Genomic DNA, 24,970 nt, shown 5'->3' on the forward strand with positions numbered 1-24,970 from the left:
GGGTGGTGAGACCCTGGCCCAGGTTGGCCAGAGAGGTGGTGGATGAACCATCCCTGGAGACATCCCAGGCCAGGCTGGACGGGGCTCTGAGCAACCTGAGCTGGTGCAGATGTCCCTGCTCATGGCAGGGGGGGCACTGGGGGAGCTGGGAAGGTCCCTTCCAACCCAAACTATTCTGTGATTCAACAACCCTTTGATTCAGTCAGTCCTTGGAGACAGGGACACAGATGCAGCGGAATGGTCAGCCTTGCTGCCCTGACAGCAGGTCCTGATGCACTGAAAACAGACGAGTGATGCTTGTTTGCCTTGGAGAGTGAAGATGTTTGCTCAGGATAACCTATGTCTGGTTGTGTGTCTGTTCTCAGGAAAGACCTATTCACTGACTTACACGCGCGTCCAAGTCGAAGATGCAGCAGAGATCAAATTTGTAGCAGAAAAGGCAGAATCTCGTGCCCAGCTGACTGTGAAAGGTAATTATACTTTTCATACCTATGCTGCTTAAGCTCTCTCATGCTATTACACAAACCAACAAACTTCCCTCACTGTTAACATGAGGAAAATTAAACAACACCTAGAGCTTTCATTGAAAGAAAAACTCCTGTCTACCTACTGCATGTCAAATATCAACCTCATTGCTGGGAATTTGCGTTTGCTAAATAACATCATTTGTTTTCTCAAGAGATTGATTTTGTACTCTAAGACATTAAAAGTTCTGTTTGAACTTTGAGGGACAAAAAGCTGTAGCTTGACTTTCTCCTGCATTTTTTCTTTCTGGTGCATGTTTTAAAAGAATACAGCATTTTTTTGTTTGTTTATTTAACTTAAAAAGTGTGAGAGAGAGAAGGAAGACATTTGAATTAATACACTGATGAGGAGCTCAGGAAATCTCAGATCAGTCTCTGGCTGTGCCATAGCACTTCTGTGTAGTGTTGAGTAAATTACCTATTATCTCTGCAGTTCAGCCATCCAAATGGTAAAATGGGGATAAAAAGGTTTGCTTTCATTAGCTCTTCATGTGCTGTGTATTTAGCATCATGGAGATTACTGTCATTGTCCACATAACTGCCCAAAAAAAGAAATAGTGATAGTGAGATTTTAATTGACATATTTCATGGAAACTGTACTGATTATTCTGTCTTTTTTTACTCCTTTTAGAGCTGCCTGTAAAAATTGTGAAGCCTTTGCGAGATAAGATTGCTCTTGAAAAGCATCGGGGATTCCTGGAGTGCCAGGTGTCTCGTGCCAATGCCGAAGTTAAATGGTACAAAAAGGATGTTGAAATTCACCCTAGCGACAAATACGAAATTGTGAGCGAAGGTGTCTATCGGAAGCTCATCATCAACGATGCGGATTATGAAGATGAAGACACGTACACTTGTGACGCCTTTGATGACAAAAGCAGTGCGAATTTCTTTGTTGAAGGTAGTAAACCATTTTTTCCCCTCTAAGATGCACTGGAATGAAGGATTGGTTGATTCAAAAAGCCATTTTCATTTACTTTGAAGACACAGTATCACTTAAAAACTATTTTAATTCCATGTTGATTTCTTCTGAAGTCCATTGATATTGATTCTTTTAGGATTATAAGGGTAGGAACATCATAGAAAATGAATATATGGTACATTCTCACAAGGAAATTCCAGTTCCAGAGAAGTTTCTCAGATGTACTAGAGAAAGTTTGTTTTTCAGAGAAAAGTTGCTATAGCTAGCCAAAGTCTTTTCTACTATCCATACCTGCATTTCAATGAATCTTCTTTTCCATTTTATATAGTGCCAAGAATTCAACATCAGAGTAGGAACATGGCTTTAGAAATAGGACTTGGAATCAAATCTGGATTCTCTTGAGGCAGTTTCACAGTGTCAGTGACTGTGACCAGCAATAGATGTTTATTTTTATGCGAAAAGATTAAAGTTTTAAGACCTTTTGAGACAATAAGTGCAGTATTCAAGTGCAGTAAAGACGGCAGGAGTGTGCAGGATGCAAATGAAAGAGTTCTTTCTTGACTCCTAAACCCCTGCTTTCCTGCTCCACCCTTCCAGAGCAAGCTATTAATATTGTAAAGGAGTTGTGTGATGAGGATGTGACTGAGCCTGAAGAAGCCAATTTTGCCTGCGAGATATCCATCCCATCCGTTAAACCCCCCAAATGGTTTCTACGTGGAGAAGCCTTGCAGGCTGGCAGAAACATCATCATGCAACAAGAAGGCACCATCCACAGGCTGACCATACTGAAAACCAGCACTGATATGACTGGCACTGTTCAGTTCTCCATTGGGAAATCAAAATCCACAGCAAACCTGCGTGTCAGAGGTAATGCGATATGTCCTGTCTTGGACTATATAATGAAGGATCCTCCTTCTCGCAGTCCCTGGAAAGTAATTTATCAGACAAACTGCCTAGTGTGAAGGTTCCACTGGCCGGAGTCTTGGAAATGTTTGTGTACCTGGAAGATCTGCTTAATTCTTGATTGCAAGTTGTTGGGTGCGATGTTGGATGCACAAAATGAGACAGCAATGTCTTAGGAAGGGATCTGATTAAATGAGTTTGGTGTGCCTGGTATTCAAACCTGGCATTCAAATCTATTGAGCTAAGACTGTTTTGTTTGTTTGTTTGTTTGTTTGTTTCTTGACTTTGCCAAATAGGACAAAACAGATCAAATTTGCCAGGAGACTTTATTTTGTCCCATTTCTGAAGCAGACAAGTTTGATAGCTCATTTACTTAATCCACTTCGTCATTGATTTGATCCGGGGCAAAGCTTCAGGGCTTTTTATCTTCCACTGTCACCACAGTGAATATCTCCGATCACATCCTGAAGTCCTTGTTTTGTCTTTAATTCACTTCTACTTGCATAAAGTCCTAAATTTGAGAGCAACTCAGTAAGCACTGAATCAGAACCAGACCATGCATTTGGCACTTAATATACAGTATTATCTTACACAAACCAGCATTGTCTGTAGATCATCATGTTGATTTAGCTTCAAATCAAATCACTTCTGTAACAGAAACTGTAGCATCATCTGAGCAGTTCACAAAACAGTTGCGAATGACATACATGAAATCGATTGGCATGAAATACAGATTAGAAACTTTCCTATTCTTCAGATTGATTCTTTCTTCTTCCTTGCTTTGCAGATTACCACATACAGATCACCAGGAAGATGGAGGACAAGACAGCTCTGGAGCGCCATTCAGTCATCCTGTCCTGTGACTTCAGGCCTTCGCCAAAGGTTGTGAAGTGGTTCAAGGGCCACACGCCCATTGAGCCCTCTGAGAAGTACAAAATCAAGCGGGAAGAGCATTCAGCAGAGCTCAAGATTTTGAAGGTGAAGCCTGAAGATGCTGGTGTGTACAAGTGCAGGGCTGGAAATGCGGAGACCGAGGCCACGCTGACTGTTGAAGGTACAAGTGGTTTGCATGCCTGTTGCATAGGTATGGGGAAGAAATTTTTTACGATGAGGGTGATAAAACACCGGCCCAGGTTGGCCAGAGAGGTGGTGGATGAACCATCCCTGGAGCCATCCCAGGCCAGGCTGGACGGGGCTCTGAGCAACCTGAGCTGGTGCAGATGTCCCTGCTCATGGCAGCGGAGGCACTGGGGGAGCTTTGAAGGTCCCTTCAACCCAAACTATTCTGTGATTCTATGACACCTTTATGGTTCAGTATTTCACTCTGGGTCTCTTTTCTTGAGCAGAGGTAGATTCCCCTTTTGCTAATGTTGCATTAATGTGTTGTCTTAAGTGAACTGACTGTATTACACACTGTGCTGATATTCCATGATACTGAAATCCAGCACTTACCACGAAGTAGGTGATGCCCATGGAAAGGCACCATCTGGGTAAGGCAGAAGTTCATGTGTCTTTCTCAAGGCACATTATTTTTCATTTCATCTGAGGAAACGGAACTCTGGTACTTTGTGCTAAAAATATTCTGCTACAGGCCTCTGATTCTGATGGTTTTAATTTCCTGACCACTGCGTCAGCTTTTATATCTGCTATACATTTGTTATTCGTAATGATGTTCTACCTCATCCAGGTTTGGCATGATTTTTAGCCAGTTCTTCACCTCTGGTGAAACTGTAAGAAGAGATGATTGCTGTCATACTGTCAGCAAAACTTGGAGATGAGCTGCTGAATCGTTTACAGAAGTCCAGGGAGCAGCTCCTGGTAATGGTTTGGCCTTGCAGAGGTTCATCCACATGTCAAAATGATTTAATATTCCCCAGCCTCCCTCTGAGTTAGCCAGTCCTTGAGAAACAGCATTTCATGAGTGGAAAAATTGCAAAGAGAAACCTCCGGCCAACGAATGGAAAAGAAAATAATTCAATTCCCGTTGCTCCCCAAACCTGAGCAAGTTGCTTAATATCTTTGTACTTGTTGTTTGTCGCCAAAAGCGTTGTCTTCATCTCATCCTTTGGGACAAAACTATTGTCTTTATCTCATCCTCTCTATTTCCCTGGCAGTGAGTCAGGGTCAATTTAGTATAAAGAGTATGTGTGTGTGTGCTGTGATGAGCACACAGGGATTGGAGCTCCGTGGGGTATTTAGGCATCACTGTAATGTCATTACTATTTTAGAAAGACTTACTTATATATGAATTAAAAAGAAAAAAAAGGCAGAAGAATTTTATGTGTAAAAAGAGAATTGAGGTCTCCAGACAATATAGTATTTTTAATGGATGTTTTTTGTTGGACCAAACGCAGAACCAAGTAAATGAAACGCAATGACCAACGGTGTACAGGAGACCACACTGAATCATTTAATAAACTGTAAATGCTACGAAATCTACTGATTTATGGTACAAGTGGTGATGGTGCATGTTGGTTTCCTACAGCCCGCAATGTAGAAGTACTCAAACACCTGCAAGACGTGGAAATTGAAGAGGAGAGTTCTGCTGTCTTCTCCTGCGAGCTGTCCCATGACGATGAGGATGTGGAATGGTTCCTTAACGGCACCCTCCTTTACACCAACAATTTCAATGACATCAGGAGCGTTGGCAATTGCTACACGCTGACGATGAAGCATGTCAAGCCTGAGGATGCTGGCACAGTGACAATGAAGTCAGACAAGGTGTCAGAGAGTGTCCGTCTGAAGGTGATAGGTGAGTCATGATCTCACACCTCCTGAACGTAAATAAGAGACGCAAAGGAGCTCTTATTTACCACATCCATGCAGAAATCGTGCTCGTAAGCTTCACCTCTCTGGGATCAAATTATAAGTGCACAAGGGCTTTCTTCCAGTCTAAGTTTCTACTGTAACTGATGATTTTTCTAAGGAAGACTGTTTTGGTCTCCTGCCAAAACTTTCCATAGCTGTTTAGTATCCTTTTACTTGTCATCAGGATAGTCTCAAGAGCAATGGGGTGATGGTTTTAAACTAAAGGAGGGGAGATTCAGGTTGGACATGAGGAAGAAATGTTTTTCAATGAGGGTGGTGAGAGCCTGGCCCAGGTTGGCCAGAGAGGTGGTGGATGAACCATCCCTGGAGACATCCCAGGCCAGGCTGGACGGGGCTCTGAGCAACCCGAGCTGGGCTAAATTAACTCTTTCATGTATCGGGAAACATGAATGGGAAATGTTCTGAGCCATTGTCTCTGCAAGTCAGAGTCTGACGTCCTCCATATCCTCTTAGAGAATCATCTTTCTGATTTCCTTCACATTTTTCCTGACTAACGACGACTAATTTGTCCTTCCCAGAGTATCTGAATAATTTGACTCTTTTACTCTGTCCACTTTGAGGCTCTGAAGGATTTTCTCTTCCTTCTTTCTTTTATATCTGGTCAAAAATTTCCCGTGTATAAGGGTCTTCAGCGTTGAATATATTTTAAATTAGATGAAGGGAATCAAGTAAAAAAAGAGGCAAGAGGAAAATGTTCAGGAAAGTGAGGAAAATGTGAAGCGTATCTTTTTATTGCTGCTCCTGCTTCAAGAAAAGGTAGTGCCAGCTCTCTGGCTTTAGAAGGCCTACCTCCCAATTACTTCTCTTCACACATTTTTCTTCTAACCATCTGACCCCTTTCCACTTCTAGACTCCTGCAATGGGAAAGGATACTCCCAGAGAACGTTTTCTGCTCCTCCACAATGCAGAAAAGTGCTTCCTCAAATCTAGTCTATCTTGTGGAGTAGCTGTTCCATAGAAGTGTGAAGCTGCCCCTCTGGCCTTCACTAGGGCCCAACATGACTTCTCCAAGCCCCATTCCCTGTGATGGGGTCTCCTGTGCCTGACAGATGTCCCAACTCATTCCAGTCGTGAGGTGTGAGACTGCTTCAGGTTCTGCATTGGCATCATCAGCATTGCCAAGGGTTTACTTAAGCTCTCTTTAATTACTTGATAGCAACTTAAAATGTCTCAACCTAAATATCTTGGTTGTTCTGTTTTGTCTGATAACATTCAGAGAAGCCTGCTGTCTTCATGAAGTCTTTGGACGATGTTTTCGGTGAGGAGAGAGGTGTGATTAAACTGGAATGTGAAATCTCCAAAGAGAAGGTCAAACCTGTTTGGAAAAAGGATGGTGTGAAGCTCACTCCTGGTAACAAGTATGAGCAGATACAGTCTGGGAAGACCCTGTGCCTCCTTATCCATGACCTTGAAAAGACAGATGCAGGTTTATACACCTGTGATATTGGCACTGATGTTGCCAAGTCAAAGGTCAGCGTTCAGGGTAAGTATCATAGATGATGGCAAATCAAGGGGTGTTGCAAATATGGGTGGGGTTGGTCATCTTCTCTCACGTCTGTTCTTCAATGAGCCTCAATGGCCTCCACTCTTGAACACCGCTAACAGAATTTACCACATAACAGAGATGTTTGAACAATCCCCATTGCTCTTTTACAGAGGTATATCTGGTGTTTCAGTGAAATTCACATGTTGATGTATTGGCAATGTTTCCAATGTTTCCTTCCTGAACATCACTAAAGTTCCTCCAGAAGAGCAAGTAACTACTTTCTCAAGGAAAAAAAAAAAAAAAAAAGGCAACTTGTGTTTCATATGGTTCAGCTATTAATTCAGAGTCAGTTGTGGGAACATAAGAATAGGACAGCATTGAAGAACTCAGAAATTCACCCTGTCCTCTCATACTTGTGGCTGCCTGAAGGAAAGAGGAGTGTCCATGGCTTCCAAACTCATGTTGATAATGGGATGAATTTTGAATTTGTCTGATTCCAACACAAGGAGGGGTAGGATGGCAACAAGTTAACAAATACAAACATCATATTTCTTATATCAGCATGGAGAAAAACCTCACACAACATCCCAGAGGATTAATCTCTGACAGCTTTTCTCCCATCTTGCTTGTTGAATCTTGACTCTTCTGCACTGAATGAGCTGTTCTTCATGACGTCCATCCAGAGCAAAGCCACAAGATTCATGTGTCCCTTTATCTATAGCTTTGTGGTGATTCTGAGTGGATAACATCTGAGAAATCCTTCTCATGTCAAATATATCTGTAAGGAATGCAGTGCTGTCCTGTCAATCCTATGGATAAAACAGTCTCATGAGCTAAAAATGTCAATACTACTATTCATGTTAATCATAAAACCTTTTTCTCCTTTTATTAACCTACTTTTTTTTGTCTTCCAGAACTGAACATTGGCATTACCAAACGGCTGAAGAACACTGAAATTCAGGAGGGTGAAGACTGCACTTTTGAGTGTATCTTGTCCCATGAAAGCATTGGTGACTTCAACTGGACGCTGAACGGGAGCAAAGTGGAAAGTGGTGGGAGATTTAAAGCCTCTAACACGGGGCGGAAATACACACTCAGTATCAAAAACGTGATTCCTGATGATGCTGGGGAAGTCATTTTCACTGCCCGTGGTCTAACCTCCAAGGCTTCTCTCGTCGTGAAAGGTAATGAGATCAGGAAGGTTCTGGGGCTTGATTTCTTGGGTGTCTTTTCATAAGGTATGTCAGTAAACCATGAGGGCAAGCTCTTGTTATGACCAAAGCAAATAGCAGCCTTCTCTGTCAGCCTTAGAACACTGAAATTTTCCCTTAAAAACAAGTGAAAGGTGTACAATTTTTATAGGTATTTGAGAATTGCAGAATGCGGTGGATTGTGTACTTGTACATACAATTACTACCCAAAATATGTGCATGTGAGATGATCCCCCAAAGCTCCCTAGGCAGCCAGTGGAGAGAAGAAACAGGTAGATTTCATAGTTCATTATCCACTCTTAGATTTCTTTAGGACAAAATAAATTGTTTCTTGAGGACCATTGCCTGTACTTAGCAGATCACTGCTGGCTGTAGAGTGGCCCTGGAGTGAGTGCCTCTGCTACCGATCTCTATAGTGTAAACGCCTATATTTAATGAGATAGATTCTACAATACCTGTACGTCTACAGTAGCTTCAGTGACAACAAAATGACATTCCCTGAAATGGATGCCATCAGGACAAGTCCTCAGTTCCTGTAAGCAATAATTAATATTCACTGAGAGCCCATAACTGCAATTATTACATACTAAAGAGCAAGACTGCTTTTTCTCTCCCTTCCTTAAGATAAGATGAATAATTCACTGGGGAACGTCAAAACATACTGGATATTTGAATTGCAAAAACCCCAGTCATATAGTGATCGTGATTTTTATTCAAAGTTCCCTTTATTTTTTTTCCCCTCTTCAGAAAAACCTACTGAGGTTACAAAACAGCTGGAGGATAAAACATCAGCAGCAGGGCAGGACATCAGCCTGAGCTGTGAATTGTCAAAACCTGATGTGAATGTCAGGTGGTACAAGGATGGAAAAGCAATCCGAAAAAGCCAGAAATATGACCTGCACCAGGAGGGAACACGAGCCATTCTGATCATTCATGACTCCACGGTCAAGGACAGTGGGGAGTACACCTGTGAGACAGAGGTCTCCAAAACAAAAGCCAGGGTCACAGTGCAAGGTCAGTTGAAGAATGCATTGGGGCTGGAATTTACAGAAGCTGGGGTAAATGACTGCAACCTGTGGGAGATGTTCTTCTCTCCTACATGACTAAACAGGACCAATTTTTAGCTTTCAAAAACTGTCATGGATTAAAGGCTTTTTAAAAAAATTCTGGAAAAACGCCTTGTAGGTACTGAAGAATCTTATGTGCTACATAATGAGCAAACCAAATTTTGCAGTTTGAGTTAGTCTTTTTTGAATATGGGTGATCAAAACTGTGTGCAATCTGCCAGATAAGATCTCACCAGCACCTGTACAATGGCATTAAACTTCCCAGGTATCTTCTGGAAATATTTTATCTGATATGCTCCACGACATTAGGTGGACCTGGTGATCTTCTTAGATTCTCTCCGTGCCTATATTCTGTGATTCTACAAGGGGTGCAGAGGGGATCCAAGACCACTCTGTATGCACAGGACTTGTTTGGGTAACAAATCTGTCTCTATGTATTTTTCTTTTTTTCCTTTCAGAAAAACCTAATTATTTTGTCAAGGAACTTTCAGACCTAAAAGTCGATGAAAGTGGAACTGCAGTTTTTATGTGCCAGAGTGAGAAAGCTGCATCCTCTGTGGTCTGGAGGAAAGGCATGGCTGAACTCAGGGCTGGCAGGAAATACGAGATCACACAGAAAGGACAAGTCCTGCAGCTGACCATAAAAAACTTGGAGAAGAGCGACGGTGACACTTACACCTGCGATATTGGCGATGCCCAGTCCAGAGCCAAGCTAGTCGTGCAAGGTACGCATGAGAGGAACATGACTGTATATCCTGGTTCTCCACCAGGAAACATTATGTGCAGAGGCAGATCTATTTCTTAGCATATAGACAACAGATCTACTGATTTCTGGTCTTAAGTCATGATGTATATAGACTACGCAGGACACGTGGACAAAAATATAGAGCTGAACATGCAGAGAAATGTGTTGATTTGAAGAAGTTGGATCTGGAGTACTTTGGGTATGATTTAAACCCCAAAATGCTGATGTGAGGAGAGGCTGGTGTTCCTGTGTGAACATATGACAGACACGATTCATTATGCCTGCTATTAGAATAGGGAAAAATTATTCTGCCTCCAGGCTTTTCTCCATATCCCTTGATGTCCTCTTTCCAGTAGTGGCTTATAAGAAGGGATGGGTGAATGGGCGGTCCAGGAATTAAGAAGTCCACTTAAAGAAGTGCTCAATGTCCCTCTGCACTTCAGAGATGAAGGGTACAACCTAATCTCATAGAATCATGGAGTAGTTTGGGTTGGAAGGGACCTTCAAAGCTCCCCCAGTGCCACCCCTGCCATGAGCAGGGACATCTGCACCAGCTCAGGTTGCTCAGAGCCCCGTCCAGCCTGGCCTGGGATGTCTCCAGGGATGGTTCATCCACCACCTCTCTGGCCAACCTGGGCCAGGGTTTCATCACTCTCAGTGATAAAAAATTTCTTCCTCATTTCTAGCCTGAATCTCCCCTCCTTTAGTTTAAAACCATCACCCCTTGTCCTATCACAACAAGCCCTGCTGAAAAGTCTGTCCCATCTTTCTTGTAGGCCCCTTTTCAGTATGGAAAGGCCACAATAAGGTCTCCAGCTGAAGAGAACAACCCAAGCAGCTTTTGTTTGATGCCACAGGCAGTAAATGAGCTGTGGTGGCCAATGCTGACAGCAGGACAGTGTTTAAGGGGAAGGAGTGAGGTCTGGTTGTTACTGCCCCTCATAGTTCCCTCACTGGAGCTCCAACTGGGAGAAACTCTTCAGCTGAAATAGATGAAGTGAGGAAACGAACAGAAGGAACAGTTCAAGAATAGTCACATGGAGATGCAGTGTCAGTGTCCATTTATTAATTATTATAGTTATCTATTAAAAACTCAGGGTAAAGCCAGACTCCACCGCCTCTTATCATCTACTAGAACAGCCTTGAGAAGCACAGAAGTGTGATTAATTCCCATCATGGCCTCAAGGTGTGAGCTACCTGAAATCACTGTGAAGTTTCTAACTCCAGATTTTCTGAGTGAAAAAATACTTCTCTGTCACAAAGCTTAAGTAAAAATTCCCTGTACTGGATTTGTGAGTAGGAGAACCATCATATATATCTTTGTATACAGTAATAATATTTATTTTAAAAAATTTATTTATAGATAGATATCTATATCTATGCAAACAGGTTTTCAGGGCTGTTTTTTGTTTCTTTTTATTAAAGTTGTAGTTAGACACTCTCTCCCCTTCCCATTGTGTTTTTGGTTAGACTAAGCTCAATGAAGGGAGGGGCTGAGTGGTCCTGTCCCATAGAAAACAAGTTGGTCTCTTCTCCCAAGTAGCAAGTGATAGGCCAAGAGCAAATGGCCTCAAGTTGCACCAGGGGTGGTTTAAATTGGATATTAGGAAAAAATTCTTCCCAGAAAGGGTTGTTGGGCTTTGGAACAGGCTGCCCAGGGCAGTGGTGGAATCACCATCCCTGGAGGTGTTTAAACAATGTTTAGACGAGGTTCTTAAGGACATGGTTTAGTGCTAGAATTAGGTTATGGTTGGACTCAACGAACCCGAGGGTTTCTTCCAACTGAAATGATTCTATGATTCCATAAGTTACATTTTCTCTAGAAAAAGAGGGGTTGTCATGGGAGGGATCACCTGCTTAATGGTGTCTACAGCCCAGTGACGTCAGAACCGCAGCCTTTAGCCTTTCCAGATAGTTCCTTTAGCAGAAACTTTAAAACACTGGATATGCATTGTACTGGCTATGTGTTCTGCTGTATGTGTTCTGGTGCTTTGAAGTCTTCATCCTATTTTGGTGTATGTCCTGTATATATTATCTTCCTGTGAATGTTTTTTTGTGTTCAAAAATGGGGGAATTGTGTTTCAGTCTTCTGTATCATGAACGTATTTCTTTCTTGAAATACTCACATGTGAAACCTTGGAATTTTCCATATCAATTTTCATGCTAGAAGCTGAAGATTCCAGTAATTGATGTATCTATGTTCCTTTCAGGCCAGAAAGTGCTAATAACAGAAGACCTGGAAGATGTCACTGTGTTAGAAGGAGAATCTGCCATGTTCAAATGCAGAATCTCTCCTGTAGACTATAGCAAAGTGCAGTGGTTTTTGGATAAAACCCCACTCCATACCAATGAACTTAATGAGATCCAGTCTCAGCCTGGTGGATATCACTTGCTAAAGTTGAAAAAACTGTCACTGAAGGACTCGGGGGTCATTACATTTGAAGCTGGTGATAAGAAAACATCTGCCAGTTTGGTTGTTAAAGGTAATTCGATCATAAAAACTGAAGGAGAGGAAAGAATACATAGAAATAAATATGGGTTAATGTGGATATGCGAAAAAAAGAGAACAAAAATGCTACAAATTTGGGCCCATCATATCTGTATATGTTCAAAAATAGCATTACCTATATAACAAAGCTGGGGCATGAACACTTTGTAATCCTGGGCAATTCTCCATGTGTTTATTGGGCCTTAGATGGGAATGTTGTATTCTTTTGATTGTATTTTGGATGCCTTGCCCAGTTTTCCTTGAGCTGAGCTGATAGGGTGGTGATAAATGAGGAGAAATTAATTAGTTCAAGGAGGAAAAAAAAAAAGTGTAACCAAAAAGTTTTTAATTTAGTTTTCATTGTTTGAAAGGCAACATTACATGTGTTTTCTGCTAGTCATTGTGGACAATTAATTGTTTTCTCTGGAGAAGTTAAAACTGAGTAGCGAGGGGAAAAAATGAATTCCAGACAGCACAAAAGTACAGGATCGGAGAGGTGTTTTCTTAGTGGAAACATAAATATTTCTCATTGCCCAGAGATGTAAACTACACAGTCTCCACTGTGTCACGTCACATTTTCATTCTTTTCAGAAACATCACATTTCTTGCAAAGAACTCTTTTTCTTCAAATTTTGAATATTTGCCCTCATTTTGCCATGCTACAGAAATGCAACCAGTTTGCTTTGTTTTGTTTTGGTTTTGGTTTTGGTTTGTTTGTTTTCTTTTTTCTTTTCTTTTTTTTTTTTTTTCTTTTCTGAAGGCAAATGAGAAGTATTATTTGCAAAGCTGATTCCTTTTGGTAGCAGTAATGTGCAATGCTACAGTACCCAAGCCAGGTTTTGATTTTCTGATTGGATTTTTAGGAATGAAAAAGCATTAAGCTAGGGGGGATAAGACCTACCTTGGCCAATTTAGTTATTGGTATCTAGCTTAGGCTACTTCTATAAGTTGTATAGAAAGACAAACGCTTCCAGAAAGCAATTAATCTCTGTCCTAATGAACTATTTTGGAAATGAACATCTGGTCTCTGGAGGTGTTTGTCATCCTCCAGAAGTTATAGAGACAACCTACATGACCAATCTGAACTACCTGCCTGGTTTTCAGATGATTCATACTGATGAGATGAGACCTGCTCTAGATGAGCGGCTTTCAGAAACCTCTACTGCACCTCACTTGATGCAGAATTAATTTTTCCACATCCAGTTAGAAGGTTCAGACTAATCAGCTCATGTGTAAAAGGACTTAGGAAAATCGTGTCTCTATCTTGTTCATATTTAGCAAGATCCGAAAGAGATCTTATTTATGTTCTTCGACAGGCATATTTTCTTCTCAGGTCTTCCAGATGGTGTTAGGTATTTACTAAACAACATTTTATGGCACGGCTGGTGTCTTCCTGAGGGCTTTATAGTAATGAACACCAAATTATTTGTTACTAAACCTGACCTGTAATTTTGATACAAGTGGTCTTGGATGTAAATCACACAGATTACTTGTGATCTGAAAATCCACACCTCTTCTGAAGCATCTCAGGTGGTTTTTATGTGATTCTAGAGAAGCCCTGCATCTTCACAAAGGAGCTGGTTGATACTGAAGTCACTGAGGGAGAGGATGTGATCCTTCACTGTGAAACCTCCAAATCAGACAGCCCTGTAAAGTGGTGCAAAGACGGGAAGAGCCTTAGGAATTCTTCCAAGTATAACATCAGCCGGTCGGGATTTGAAGCCAAGCTTGTCATTCACAGGGCAGAAGAAAGAGACAGTGGCAGATATGAGTGTGAGGCTGGAGCAGCTAAAAGTAGTGCGGTTATTACTGTCAAGGGTAAGAACATTTGGAGCGGTGGTTTGGGTCCTAACCTGTCATCTAACATTGAGGTCAGAGTAATAAACTGAAATGACAAAAATGCAAAACTATACTGGAAAGGAACCTTATGTCTTTGCACCACAGAGGTTCTCATCAAGTCATCTGGAACACACCCGGAGAGGTGATGGAATGTGAAACAGCAAAATCCTTCATCTTACCTGGTTTTAGCTCTTTGAAAGCTAAATGCCTAAGATCTCTAAAGAAGAGAGCAATTGGTCAGTAGAAGACAGTGGATGTCTCTATAAGAGATCCACCCATCATAACAGGTGATCCAGAGAAAGGATGAATCACCTTCTGAAGCTGTCTCCACTGGTGGCTCTCTCCAGGGAAGGAGCTCACGCACCCACATTTGTCTGGGTAATTGCTTTAGGCAGCCAAATTTATTGAGAGTCAGGCACCCAAAGAGTGTGATCAGGCAGGAGGTGCTATCTAAAGGGCTGTTGTCTGAGCTGAAGCAGAATTTGTCTTCTTAAACACACCAGACTTCTCTGAGCACATCGGGTAAGCACCAAGTAGGTCAATGTTGGACCTGAGCCATATCAGAACAGGGCTCATCTACTACACATTTTATAACCACTCCTACCTTTCTTGAGTCACTGCTCCAGCCCGAGGTTGAGCAGGAGCTTGGGTTCTGTGAGCAAAATCGCTCATTCGTGTGGGCAGGTTTGAGCAGGCACAGGCTGTGTTGAGCCTGACCGGTGGACATCCTGCACAAGGCTGGTATAACACACCAGGCAAGGGTGGATGGGAAGCTGCACCTGGATTAGGGAAGTCAGTGTGAACCAAAAGCATTTGGGTTGTTGGAGTAGTCAACCTGAACCTCAGAGCATGAAGAGGGAAGGCAGTCTGCTCACGGTATTTATCTAGAGTGCAAAGGAACAAGCCAACTCTAGAGTGAGGTCTGCCACGTGAGGAAAGAGAAGAACTTGACAACGTAACCAAGAAGAGAGGTCATGGTTAGTGATCCCAATTTTCTATGTCTTTCTGTAGCACTAGGATTTTTTCCCAATACCCATTACACACAAAAGAAAGTTCTGTGTCAACTTCATTAAGACTTGGATCTCACCCATGATGAAGAAAAATTTTCTGATAGAAACACATTCATGTTACACAACAGCCGCAATTCTCTCTTCACAGAGAAGCGCGTGAATGGATGTAGGATTTGAACACATGGATTCGGATCACCAGTAGATGTGAAGGGGTCAAGTCATAAGGATGCCCTGCAACAAATTACTCTGCTGTAGCTTTCCGTTATCTATTAAGGTCACGTCAGAACAGCAGAATGCAAAAGTAGGAAAAAAAAGTCAGTAGCCATGAAACACTCAGTGTCCCAAACTAGTGTTAAAAGAGGAATAGAAGAATAGGCTGTAATTTTTCAACAGCCACAGGAAAACTGCATCATAAATTAGTAACTGACTTGTATATTCAGAAGACAGAAGAAGCCAGAAAGAAATCGAGGGTTTTTTAGTTTCTTTGGTTGTTTTTTTGTTTGGGTTTTTTTGGTGTTTTTTGTGGGGTTTTTTATTGTTTTTTTTTTTTTTCATGACCTGAGAAGAAAACACTTCAGTTGAGGGTTTTTTGCAATTTGTGCCTTCCCTACACTAGCTCACCTTAAAGCCTTGAATCCCAGGCTGTGGCAGAGCCTGCACAGGAATCTCCACAGGGACTCTTTCATGTACAGCTATGCTTTCCTCTCTGTGTTTGCTCTGTGCTGTTTTTAAGTCTATATTCATGTCAGACAAAAATATGTTGTGTTTTTTTCTTTTTTTGTAATGAGAAATCAATACTGCTGGTCATGACAGCAAGTGCTTGGCCATTTCTCTGTGTCCTCTGTGTTATGTGCGAGTTGACCTCAGTAAAATTTTATGGTGCCAGTGGTCAAGTTCTGACCACCCATTTGCAAGACACTTTGTGTTATCAACAGCAGTGCAGCATCTGCCACTTATATTAATAATGACGACAGTAATAGTAGCAACATCATCAATAGTACAGGTAGTGGTTAAAGGGAAAATAAGCATATGGTCTCAAATATTTTTTTTTGTAGAGTGATGGCAGCCAGATGTTAGCTGCCAGAATCTCTTTAGTATTTGTTAGTGCTTTTCTGTTCCTGTGCTTTTCTATCTGAATAACCAAGTCTGAAACAAAAAGGGAAAAGTGATTTCCAATCTCATGTGTTTTTAAACATTTGCAATATTCTTTTTCAGAAATACCAGTTCTATTCAAGAAAGAGCTCCAAAATGAAGAAACTAAAGAAGGAAAACAAGTCAAGCTGACCTGTGAGCTCAGCAAACCTGATACCCCAGTGAAATGGATGAAAGGAGACACAGTTCTCCATGCCAGTGAGAAGTATGAATTTAAGCAGCATGGTACTGTGGCAGAGCTCATTATTCGAGATGTCAAATCGATAGACTCTGGGGACTATACCTGCAGCACCGGGGAACTGAAGACCACTGCTCGGGTGAAAGTAAAAGGTAGGCAGAGTTAGGTACGCTTTTTTTAAGGCATTGCTTAATAGATCTTCCATTGAAAGAAAGATCACATAGTTCTTTTTGTGGCAGTGCCATCTACAAATTCATACGTAAAATTTAAAGGTAATATTGCATACTTGTAAGCACCTGCATACATTTCGTTCACAGAATCTCACATTATGCACCTGCGATTTTAAATCTGCAACTTTCCACTGAGCAAAAAATAAATAATGCAAGAGCTCATTTTCTATACCCTATGTGCCATAGTTCCTGATCTATCAGCTATTGCAAATTGCAGATGGCCAACTGATGAATGCTTAGACCATTAAACTCCCCAAAATATCCTTTTCAAAGGCTCTCAGATGCCATTTACACTCCCCAATGCCCTTAAACCAATACAGTACATTCAGTAGTGTAGCAAAAGTAGTATGTGCTGGAGCAGAAAGCAGGAGAGATACAGGTTATTAAAACTGTGTTAAAGCCCTGCAGCAACTGGGAATTCACTAGATGAGGATGCTCAGAGGACTCTGAAGGGGTCCTTATTAAAGATGAGAGGAAACTTATCCCAAACTCCTAGAAATCACCAGTGAGATGATAACATCTGGAGGAGAGATTTCTTCCAGCTCTCAAGCAGAATCACTTTGACACCACACAGCCAAAGGAGGTCCTAGGGCTGCTCTGCTCATGTGGAAAGGGACTGGTTTTAAGAGGTCACAGCTATTCAGAGAAGGGAACGGAGCTGGGGAAGGGGCTGGAGCACAAGTGTGATGGGAGCGGCTGAGGGAGCTGGGGGTTCAGCTGGAGAACAGGAGCTGAGGGGAGACCTTCTCATTCTCTGCAACTGCCTGAAAGGAGGTTGTAACTGGGTAGGTCTCCCAAATTAGAAATGATAGGACAAGAGGAAACGGCCTCAAGTTGCTCGAGAGGAGGTTTAGATTGGATCTTGGGAAGAATTTCTTCCTGAAAAGGGCTGTTGGGCATTGGAACAGGCTGCTCAGGGCAGTGGTGGAGTCACCATCCTTGGAGGAGTTGAACAGACATGGAGATGAGGTTCTTAGGGACATAGGTTAGTGCCAGTGTTGGGTTAATGGTTGGACTCGATGATCTTGAGGGTCTTTTCCAACCAAAATAGTTCTATGATTCTATCATGGGGCGCTTGTATAGCAGATCAAGAGAACGTGTCCTAATCCCTGGTTCTGTGTTCTAGCGGTGCCCGTCCTTTTTAAGCAAGCCCTGGAGAACACAGAAACAGAAGAGGGGAAATCTGTCTCCTTGCGCTGTGAACTCAGCAAAGCTGATGCCACCGTGGTGTGGAAGAAGGGAGAAGCCGCGCTCCAGGCAAGTGCCAAATATGAAATGAAGCAGAAGGGAACAGTGGCAGAGCTGGTGATTCATAATGCAGAACCAGAAGATGCGGGAAGATACACCTGTGACACTGGAGACCAGCAGACCACAGCCCAAGTCAAAATCCATGGTAGGAATGAGACACCTGCTTGTGACCATTTGTTGTTGTTCTTGCCACGGTCCTGCTACTCCTGCACATTTATAGTGAGTGTTCAGGGAAAAAAAATGAATCAGTGCAAACAAATATCAGCTCTGGCTTGGTCCATTATGTTCCTTGTTTTCTAGGGCAATAATTTTATGCTAAAACATAGCAATCACATATCTTTGATAACAGGATATGTTGCCTCTGAAATAACCATTCTGCTTTCTGCTCTGGATAGAGATGCTTGTCTGAGCTCTAAGCTAGGAGGTAAGAAGGCCCTCAGCTACCCATTTAATTAAATAGGCAGTTCCTTTTTGCATTTTCTCAGCAAGTTTTTTGTGCGTCTTGACCACCAACATCTGGGAAACAGAAGGGTAATTACTCTGATATTCTAATTATTGGGAAATAATTGTTTTGTTTCTGTTTCCTCCCAAAATCCTGGTGTGCTATTGTAAATGCAACTAGAGTCTTGGAAATGCAGGTGGGTCAAGAGCTTATTAGCTGTGCCAAGAGAACTTCTTTTGGTTTTATGTCCCATATGGAGTCAGCAGTTGGTAATGATGTTCCTGAAGTAAAATGAGAACGCTTCATTCCTCAGCCGTCTCCGCGCTCATCAAAGAAGAGCTGAAGAGCGTGGACGCTGTGGAAGGTGGGACGGCCACCCTGCAATGCCAGCTGAGCAGAGAGGCCCCCGTGGAGTGGAGAAAGGGGCATGTTCTTCTCCGGCCGAGTAACAAGTACAGGATGAGGCAAGAGGGCACGGTGGTGGAGCTGCTGATCCATGATCTGGACTCAAAGGATGCTGGAGACTATACATGTGTAGTGGGGAACCAAAAAACCACAGCTGCCTTATCAGTGAATGGTAAAAAGTCAGAAATAACCTGTGAAACTCTGGAATGCTTTTGTCCATCTCTTCCCTCCTCCTTTCTGTACATTCCCTCACAACACTTACTTTCACGTCCTGCTTCTACCTTTGTCATCCTTCCATGTTTTCATGTTGCCATGTCACTCCTTTCCCCAATATCCATCTACGATCATCTTTCATTATGTCCAATGTTGTGTGTGTGTTTTGTCTTCTCACCTTTCCTCAAGTGAAGGCGGCTGACATGCATGTGTGTTTTCCTGAATTAGTATGGAAATATAAGATTCCTTAGGATTTTCTGTTAGGGAGTGTTCACCTTTAATGATGAGGATGAGTTTGTCATTTATATGCATGATCCCAATCAAGATCACACATACTTTGATTCCCACAGAACAATTTACTAGAGATTATTTTTTTACCAGCAACACAGGAAAAAAAAATATTAGCAGGATGTGTTTAAGGATAAGGGTGTTGGAATAAGGCTTAGGTAGTCCTACAATAAATCATGATTCAGCCTCTGACCAGACAGCTGGGCAGGGCCCTGGGTTGCAATCCCTTTTCGTTCTGCATCTCCCAGCCCTTCCAATCCGCTTCAAAAGAGAGCTGAAGAACGAGGAGGCCACCGAGAGCGGGACGGCCACGCTGCAGTGCGAGCTGAGCCGGGCGGGCGGCTCGGTCGAGTGGAGGAAGGATGGGAAGGTGCTGATGCCAAACGGCAAATACAAAATGAGACGGGAAGGACGTTTTGCTGAGCTGGTGATCCAAGACCTGGACTTAACGGATGCTGGGAGCTACACCTGCGTGTGCGGAGACCAGAAGACGACAGCTGCTTTGAGAGTCAATGGTAATCGTTCCATTCTTGTTTCTCATGAAGCCACAAACTTCGTGTGTTTGACAGCATTTTCTCATCATCCGATGCTTGGTCAGTGTGATTTCTTAGAGGTTTCATGTTCTCAGCTCTGTGGTGCCAAAGGGTCACCCTATCAGAGAATATTCCCTTCTGTTTATTTTTTTTTAGTACTTTGAGACAGCCAGCTATGTTGTATATTTTTTCTCTAATTTATTCCTCTCTATTCTAGGAGGTTTTACCCTCTTTTCAACTGTATCCACCTAGCAATAGCGCATTTTTGGTTAAATGTATACATGGCAGCCCAGTAACTCACAGCAGAGTCCAGTTCATTTCGATCTGCTGCTGATTCCTTCTCTGTTGGTGTTGCATCCTTCAGCCTTGCCCGTCCTCTTCCAAGAAGAAATGTTGAACAAGGAAGCTACAGAGGGAGAGGCAGTCACTTTGCACTGTAAACTCAGCAAATCGGCCCCGGTCGAGTGGAGAAAAGGGAATTGGGTCCTCAAGCCAAGTGCAAAATACAAAATAGAGCAGGAAGGTCCCTTTGCAGAGCTGGTGATCCAGGATTTGGATCTGGCAGACGCTGGTGATTACAGCTGTGTGTGTGGAGATCAACGGACTACGGCTGCTTTGACAGTAAATGGTAAAAATAAATTCTCAGCACATGCCCCAAGCATAACTCCAAACTCTTCTTTTTCTCCTGTCTCATCTCGTCCCTGCACACTTTCTATCCTCCCTCCTGCTGATTAATTTTTCTGTCCTTTTTTTCCTTCTCTCTCTCTCCTTTCACCTGATGCCCTCTTGATGTGCTGTTTGTCCTCCCAGGTGCTATGACAAGTGCAGTACAGGTCTCCAACTCAACACAATCTTCCTCATCCCTTGTTTAAAAGTTTTCCCATAGGGATTGAACTAAAAGTGGGAATAATATTTACTTTTTGGAACTTAGACTGTTACACTTGTTGCTGCTAAGAGGAACAAGTTTTCATCAGTGTATGATGCTACACAAGGACTATCCTAATGAAAAACTGCCTTTTTATTCCTCTGCTATTCCCTGCCCTTTTTTACCAATTTTGGCTTAACTCTTCCAAAGCATACACTTTATCTCTGCAGAATGCTGACAGCATGTTTGTAACTGCTCTGTTTTAAGGGCCTCTATTTATAAAAATGCAAACAGTGCCATGAATCAGGCACTTCCACAGACCTGCTATTTTTCTCAAAGGAAACAAAATGCTTTGTGTCTCATATAGAGCTATGACCTCTAATTTTATCCCCCTGATTTTATGGTCTATCAAGTAAAGGATAGATGGCTTGTCAGCTAAGTTTGCAGGTAGACAGACTTGCTTTTAAAGCAAGTTTTAAAGTGTGAGGAAAACAAAATTAAAAAATCAGACTGAAATAGTGCCAGAGTCAGGTTATGGTTGGACTCGTTGATCTTGAGGATCTCTTCCAACCAAAACGATTCTATGATTCTGTGATCTTTTGAAATGTTAGAGGCTGGAACAAAATCCTGGAGTGTGAAGAAGGTCTTGTGGCTTCAGTGACATGCAGGTTAGGGTTGATAAGAGAATATATTATGGGTCAGGCTTTCTCAGCTTTGATGCTGTGTCCATATTGCATTTACTCTGCAGTCCTACCTGCTATTTTCACCAAAGAAATGACAAACAAAGAAGCCACAGAAGGTAAAAGCGTCTCTCTGTGCTGTGAGCTGAACAAGGCTGCTGCTACCGTGGAGTGGAAGAAGAGCTTCAAGACCCTCAAACCAAGCGACAAGTATAAAATGAAACGCGAAGGTGTCGTTGCTGAGCTTATAATCCAAAATCTAGACACGACGGATGCTGGAAATTATTCCTGCGTGTGCGGAGACCAGCAGACTACGGCAGTTTTAACAGTACATGGTAAAACAAACAAAATGAGACACATAACTAAAAGTAACTATCCTGTTTTCTCTGTTCATTTGGACAGATACCTGGTTACCTGACTGTCTCCTCCTTCTGCCAGATTTCTATCCACAGCTCACTGGTGCCATTGAAGTCCCAATTGGTGTCAGTGCAGCCGGGGTGCTGGGCAAAAGAGATTTCCATGAAAAAGCTCAGAGAAACAAATAGACAACCTGGATTGCCGCTACTGTTTTAATTAGGGTCCATCATTTCGCTTTTCACCTTTATTAGATTCCCCGTTATGCTTCAGCCCAATAAAATGGGTTGCCTCAAAGAGACCATGATGCAGGGATTTTAAAATTTCATAAAATTCCCAAAGATTGGGTTATTCCCTGGAATCTTATTCCCATACTCCATTCCTGGGATAGCGAGGTGCTTTTATACGTACAGGTCAGTTGTCATTGTGTTCGGTTACTCTCCTGTGAAAAGCAAGCCTAAACTTTCTAAGGGATGCCCATTCTCATGGACAACTCTGATTTTTACTGAAAAGGACATGTTTGCAAGAATATGTCAGTTCAGACAAAAATGCTTGTTTTCCCACCATGTATTGAAATGAACAATTTCATTTCAAGCTGACATCTAGAATGAAACTTCAATGTTTCATTTTTTTAATGAACCATGTCTTTTCATTTGTTTAAGTGTGTGAAAACACAGCAAACATTCCTCCTGTTATGGTTTAAAAAGTCACGTAAGAAAACCAATTTTTTTCAGAAATTTCAAATTAGTGTTTATTCTTTTTGCTTGAAATTTCACAGGAAAAAAATGTGTTTTCTACTTCTGTCTGTATTGATTTGTGACTCTGAGTACATGTAAAATATATCTACGGATTATTGTAAGCATTGAGTCCTTTCCTGGTGATGACATTTCTTTTTTCATGCTGCTTCATGGAGTTTATTGAGAATCTATGTTCTTGTAGTAAATCAGTTCTAGATGAAAGGGAAAAGGCAAATCAGATGTCGATGTTTAATTTTAACTCTTTGGAGCGTTACATCTCACTGCTCATGTTGCTGCCCTTCAGCTTTGCCCGCATTTTTCAAGGAAGGACTGAAGAACAGAGAAGCCACGGATGGTGCAACAGCCACCCTGCACTGCGAGCTGAGCAAGGTCGGGGTCCCGGTGGAGTGGAAAAAAGGGGACAAGACACTCAAACCGAGCGATAAGTACAGGATGAGACAAGAAGATACCGCTGCAGAGCTGTTGATCCGAGATCTGGAGGTAGAAGATACAGGAGAATACACTTGTGTGTGCGGAGATCAGAAGACCTCAGCTGTCTTGACAGTCCATGGTAAAAAAGCCGTTCTCTGTTATGATAGCAGTATCTCAGGGACGTCCCTTTTCTCCGAGAGGTCTCTTTCCCACTTGCTTTGATGTTTTGATTCTGCAGCGTTTCCTTGCTTTGCTGGCCCTGTCTCACCTCATCTCCCTCTGTCTGCAGGTTTGAAACTGGTGGCTTTATAGCAAAGTGAGGAAGAGTTGTGAGGGTTTCTCATCTTAGCCTTCACTTTTTAAAAGTGAAAAGGGCACCTGTATGTAAAGCCAAGAGCAGACCATTAGCAGCAAGCTGTTCTCAGAAGATTTGTCCTTGCGTCCGACTGATGTCAGTGGATTTTGGTGCTTAACTGGAAGGAAAGTTCTTGAAAAACACTGAATTTAGTGGGAGATTTTTCCTTTCAGGAATGAATGACTGTCCCCCTCCTTTGTGGGACGATGGTAGATTCTGCTGAGGAATTGATTCTTTCCAAAATAAACCATTATTCTACACGTCCTGATACAAGGAATAGTGAGCCAAGTTTTTGTTCCTGTCTCTGCCATGGTAAATACTGACAAGCTTTGGTTGTTCTTCCAGCAGAGGCTGTTCATATATAGTCCCAATAGATGAAAGAACAGTTATTTGAGATACATCTTAAGGATAAGATGCTTCTAAGGACAGGGGCAAAACTGTGGAGGCAAAACTCTCTTCTCTTGGATTTTCTGCACATTTTTATTACCTCTTCTTTCTCCCAGCTGGAAGTTTCTCTCCTTCTCTGAACTGGCACTTTAATCCCTGTGCAAGTACCTTTCTTCTTGCTTTGAAGGCAACTCGCTGAATGTTGCTAGAAAAAACACTGTATTCCTGATATTAGAGCCACTATGTCCTTGGAAATTATGGCTTAAGGGTTCACCTGAAGTTGTATTACTTTTTTCTTTTCTTTTTTTTTCTGAACAAGAAAGATAAATTATGGTGTCAGGAAAGGTAGAGATCTCCAGCGAGCAGTGCCATCACTAAGGTCATTAATGTTCAAGATAAATTAATTCACACTGATATAGATAGAGAGGACTACTGGAATCAGCTGAGAAATTATGAACATGCTGCATAAATCAACATTAGAGGCAGGTCATGTTGGCAATAAATCCTGTGAGATCCTGCAGTAGTTTTGTAATAGATGCAGTTTTCAAGGATATGTGATTTGTTTTCCTGTAATAGTGAAGGACTGGCCTTAGGACCTAGTCCTAATTTCCTCAAGGTGTGGTTAACAGTCGTGATGTACTCTGTTTATATTACGTCCCATAGCTTTGCCTGCACTGTTCAAAAAAGAACTTGTTGATACGGAAGCCACCGAAAATGGGACGGCTGTTCTGCAGTGTGAGCTAACTAAACCCACTCCAGTGGAGTGGAGAAAAGGGCCAAAGGTGCTCAAGCCCAGTGAGAAGCACAAAATGAGACTGAAGGACACCATCGCTGAGCTGACAATCCATAGCCTGGAGGAACAAGATGCTGGAGATTACACATGTGTGTGCGGAGAGAAGACAACTACTGCATCCCTGACAGTGCATGGTAAAATAAGTCAGTTTAATAGGGATTTTCTACTTTGTCATCAGTGATCTCATACAGGATCACAAACTGGTCTTGAACCAATCTATTGTTTTAAGTTGTTGTGGCAGCTGTATCAGCCGCTGGGCCCCTCACGCCAAGAAAGGCCTTGAGGTGCTGGAGCGAGTTGAGAGAAGGGAACGGAGCTGGGGAAGGGGCTGGAGCACAAGTGTGATGGGAGCGGCTGAGGGAGCTGGGGGTTCAGCTGGAGAACAGGAGCTGAGGGGAGACAGGGACACAAAGAAACGGCCTCAAGTTGCGCCAGGGGAGGTTGAGGTTGGATCTGGGGAACCATTTCTTCCCCAAAGGGCTGTGGGGCATTGGAACAGGCTGCCCAGGGCAGTGCTGGAGTCACCATCCCTGGAGGGGTTGGACAGATGGAGATGAGGTTCTCAGGAACATCGGGTGGTGCCAGGGCTGGAGGAACAGTTGGACTTGATGATCTTGAGGGTCTCTCCATCCAAAATGGTTCTATGATTCTATGAAT

General features: G+C 42.4%; 1 protein-coding gene across 14 annotated transcripts in view; it reads left to right on the forward strand.

Moving 5' to 3' along the window:
• Window positions 1-24,970, forward strand: part of OBSCN (obscurin, cytoskeletal calmodulin and titin-interacting RhoGEF) — a 197,991-nt gene that overhangs the window by 62,487 nt on the left and 110,534 nt on the right. For 11 of the 14 annotated variants that reach the window (XM_065628909.1, XM_065628914.1, XM_065628916.1 and 8 more), the window contains exons 27-45: window positions 366-470; window positions 1,156-1,422; window positions 2,041-2,310; window positions 3,134-3,400; window positions 4,832-5,098; window positions 6,392-6,658; window positions 7,576-7,845; window positions 8,620-8,886; window positions 9,398-9,664; window positions 11,895-12,167; window positions 13,724-13,990; window positions 16,237-16,503; window positions 17,708-17,974; window positions 18,585-18,848; window positions 19,426-19,692; window positions 20,075-20,338; window positions 21,324-21,590; window positions 22,651-22,917; window positions 24,184-24,447. In XM_065628909.1, coding sequence (XP_065484981.1) covers window positions 366-470; window positions 1,156-1,422; window positions 2,041-2,310; window positions 3,134-3,400; window positions 4,832-5,098; window positions 6,392-6,658; window positions 7,576-7,845; window positions 8,620-8,886; window positions 9,398-9,664; window positions 11,895-12,167; window positions 13,724-13,990; window positions 16,237-16,503; window positions 17,708-17,974; window positions 18,585-18,848; window positions 19,426-19,692; window positions 20,075-20,338; window positions 21,324-21,590; window positions 22,651-22,917; window positions 24,184-24,447 — 4,914 coding nt within the window. The remainder of the gene's footprint in view (window positions 1-365; window positions 471-1,155; window positions 1,423-2,040; window positions 2,311-3,133; window positions 3,401-4,831; window positions 5,099-6,391; window positions 6,659-7,575; window positions 7,846-8,619; window positions 8,887-9,397; window positions 9,665-11,894; window positions 12,168-13,723; window positions 13,991-16,236; window positions 16,504-17,707; window positions 17,975-18,584; window positions 18,849-19,425; window positions 19,693-20,074; window positions 20,339-21,323; window positions 21,591-22,650; window positions 22,918-24,183; window positions 24,448-24,970) is intronic. The other 3 variants (XM_065628910.1, XM_065628915.1, XM_065628920.1) reach the window with 3 other exon arrangements.

Source organism: Caloenas nicobarica, chromosome 2 (genome assembly GCF_036013445.1).
Source record: "Caloenas nicobarica isolate bCalNic1 chromosome 2, bCalNic1.hap1, whole genome shotgun sequence".
Lineage (NCBI taxonomy): Eukaryota > Metazoa > Chordata > Aves > Columbiformes > Columbidae > Caloenas > Caloenas nicobarica.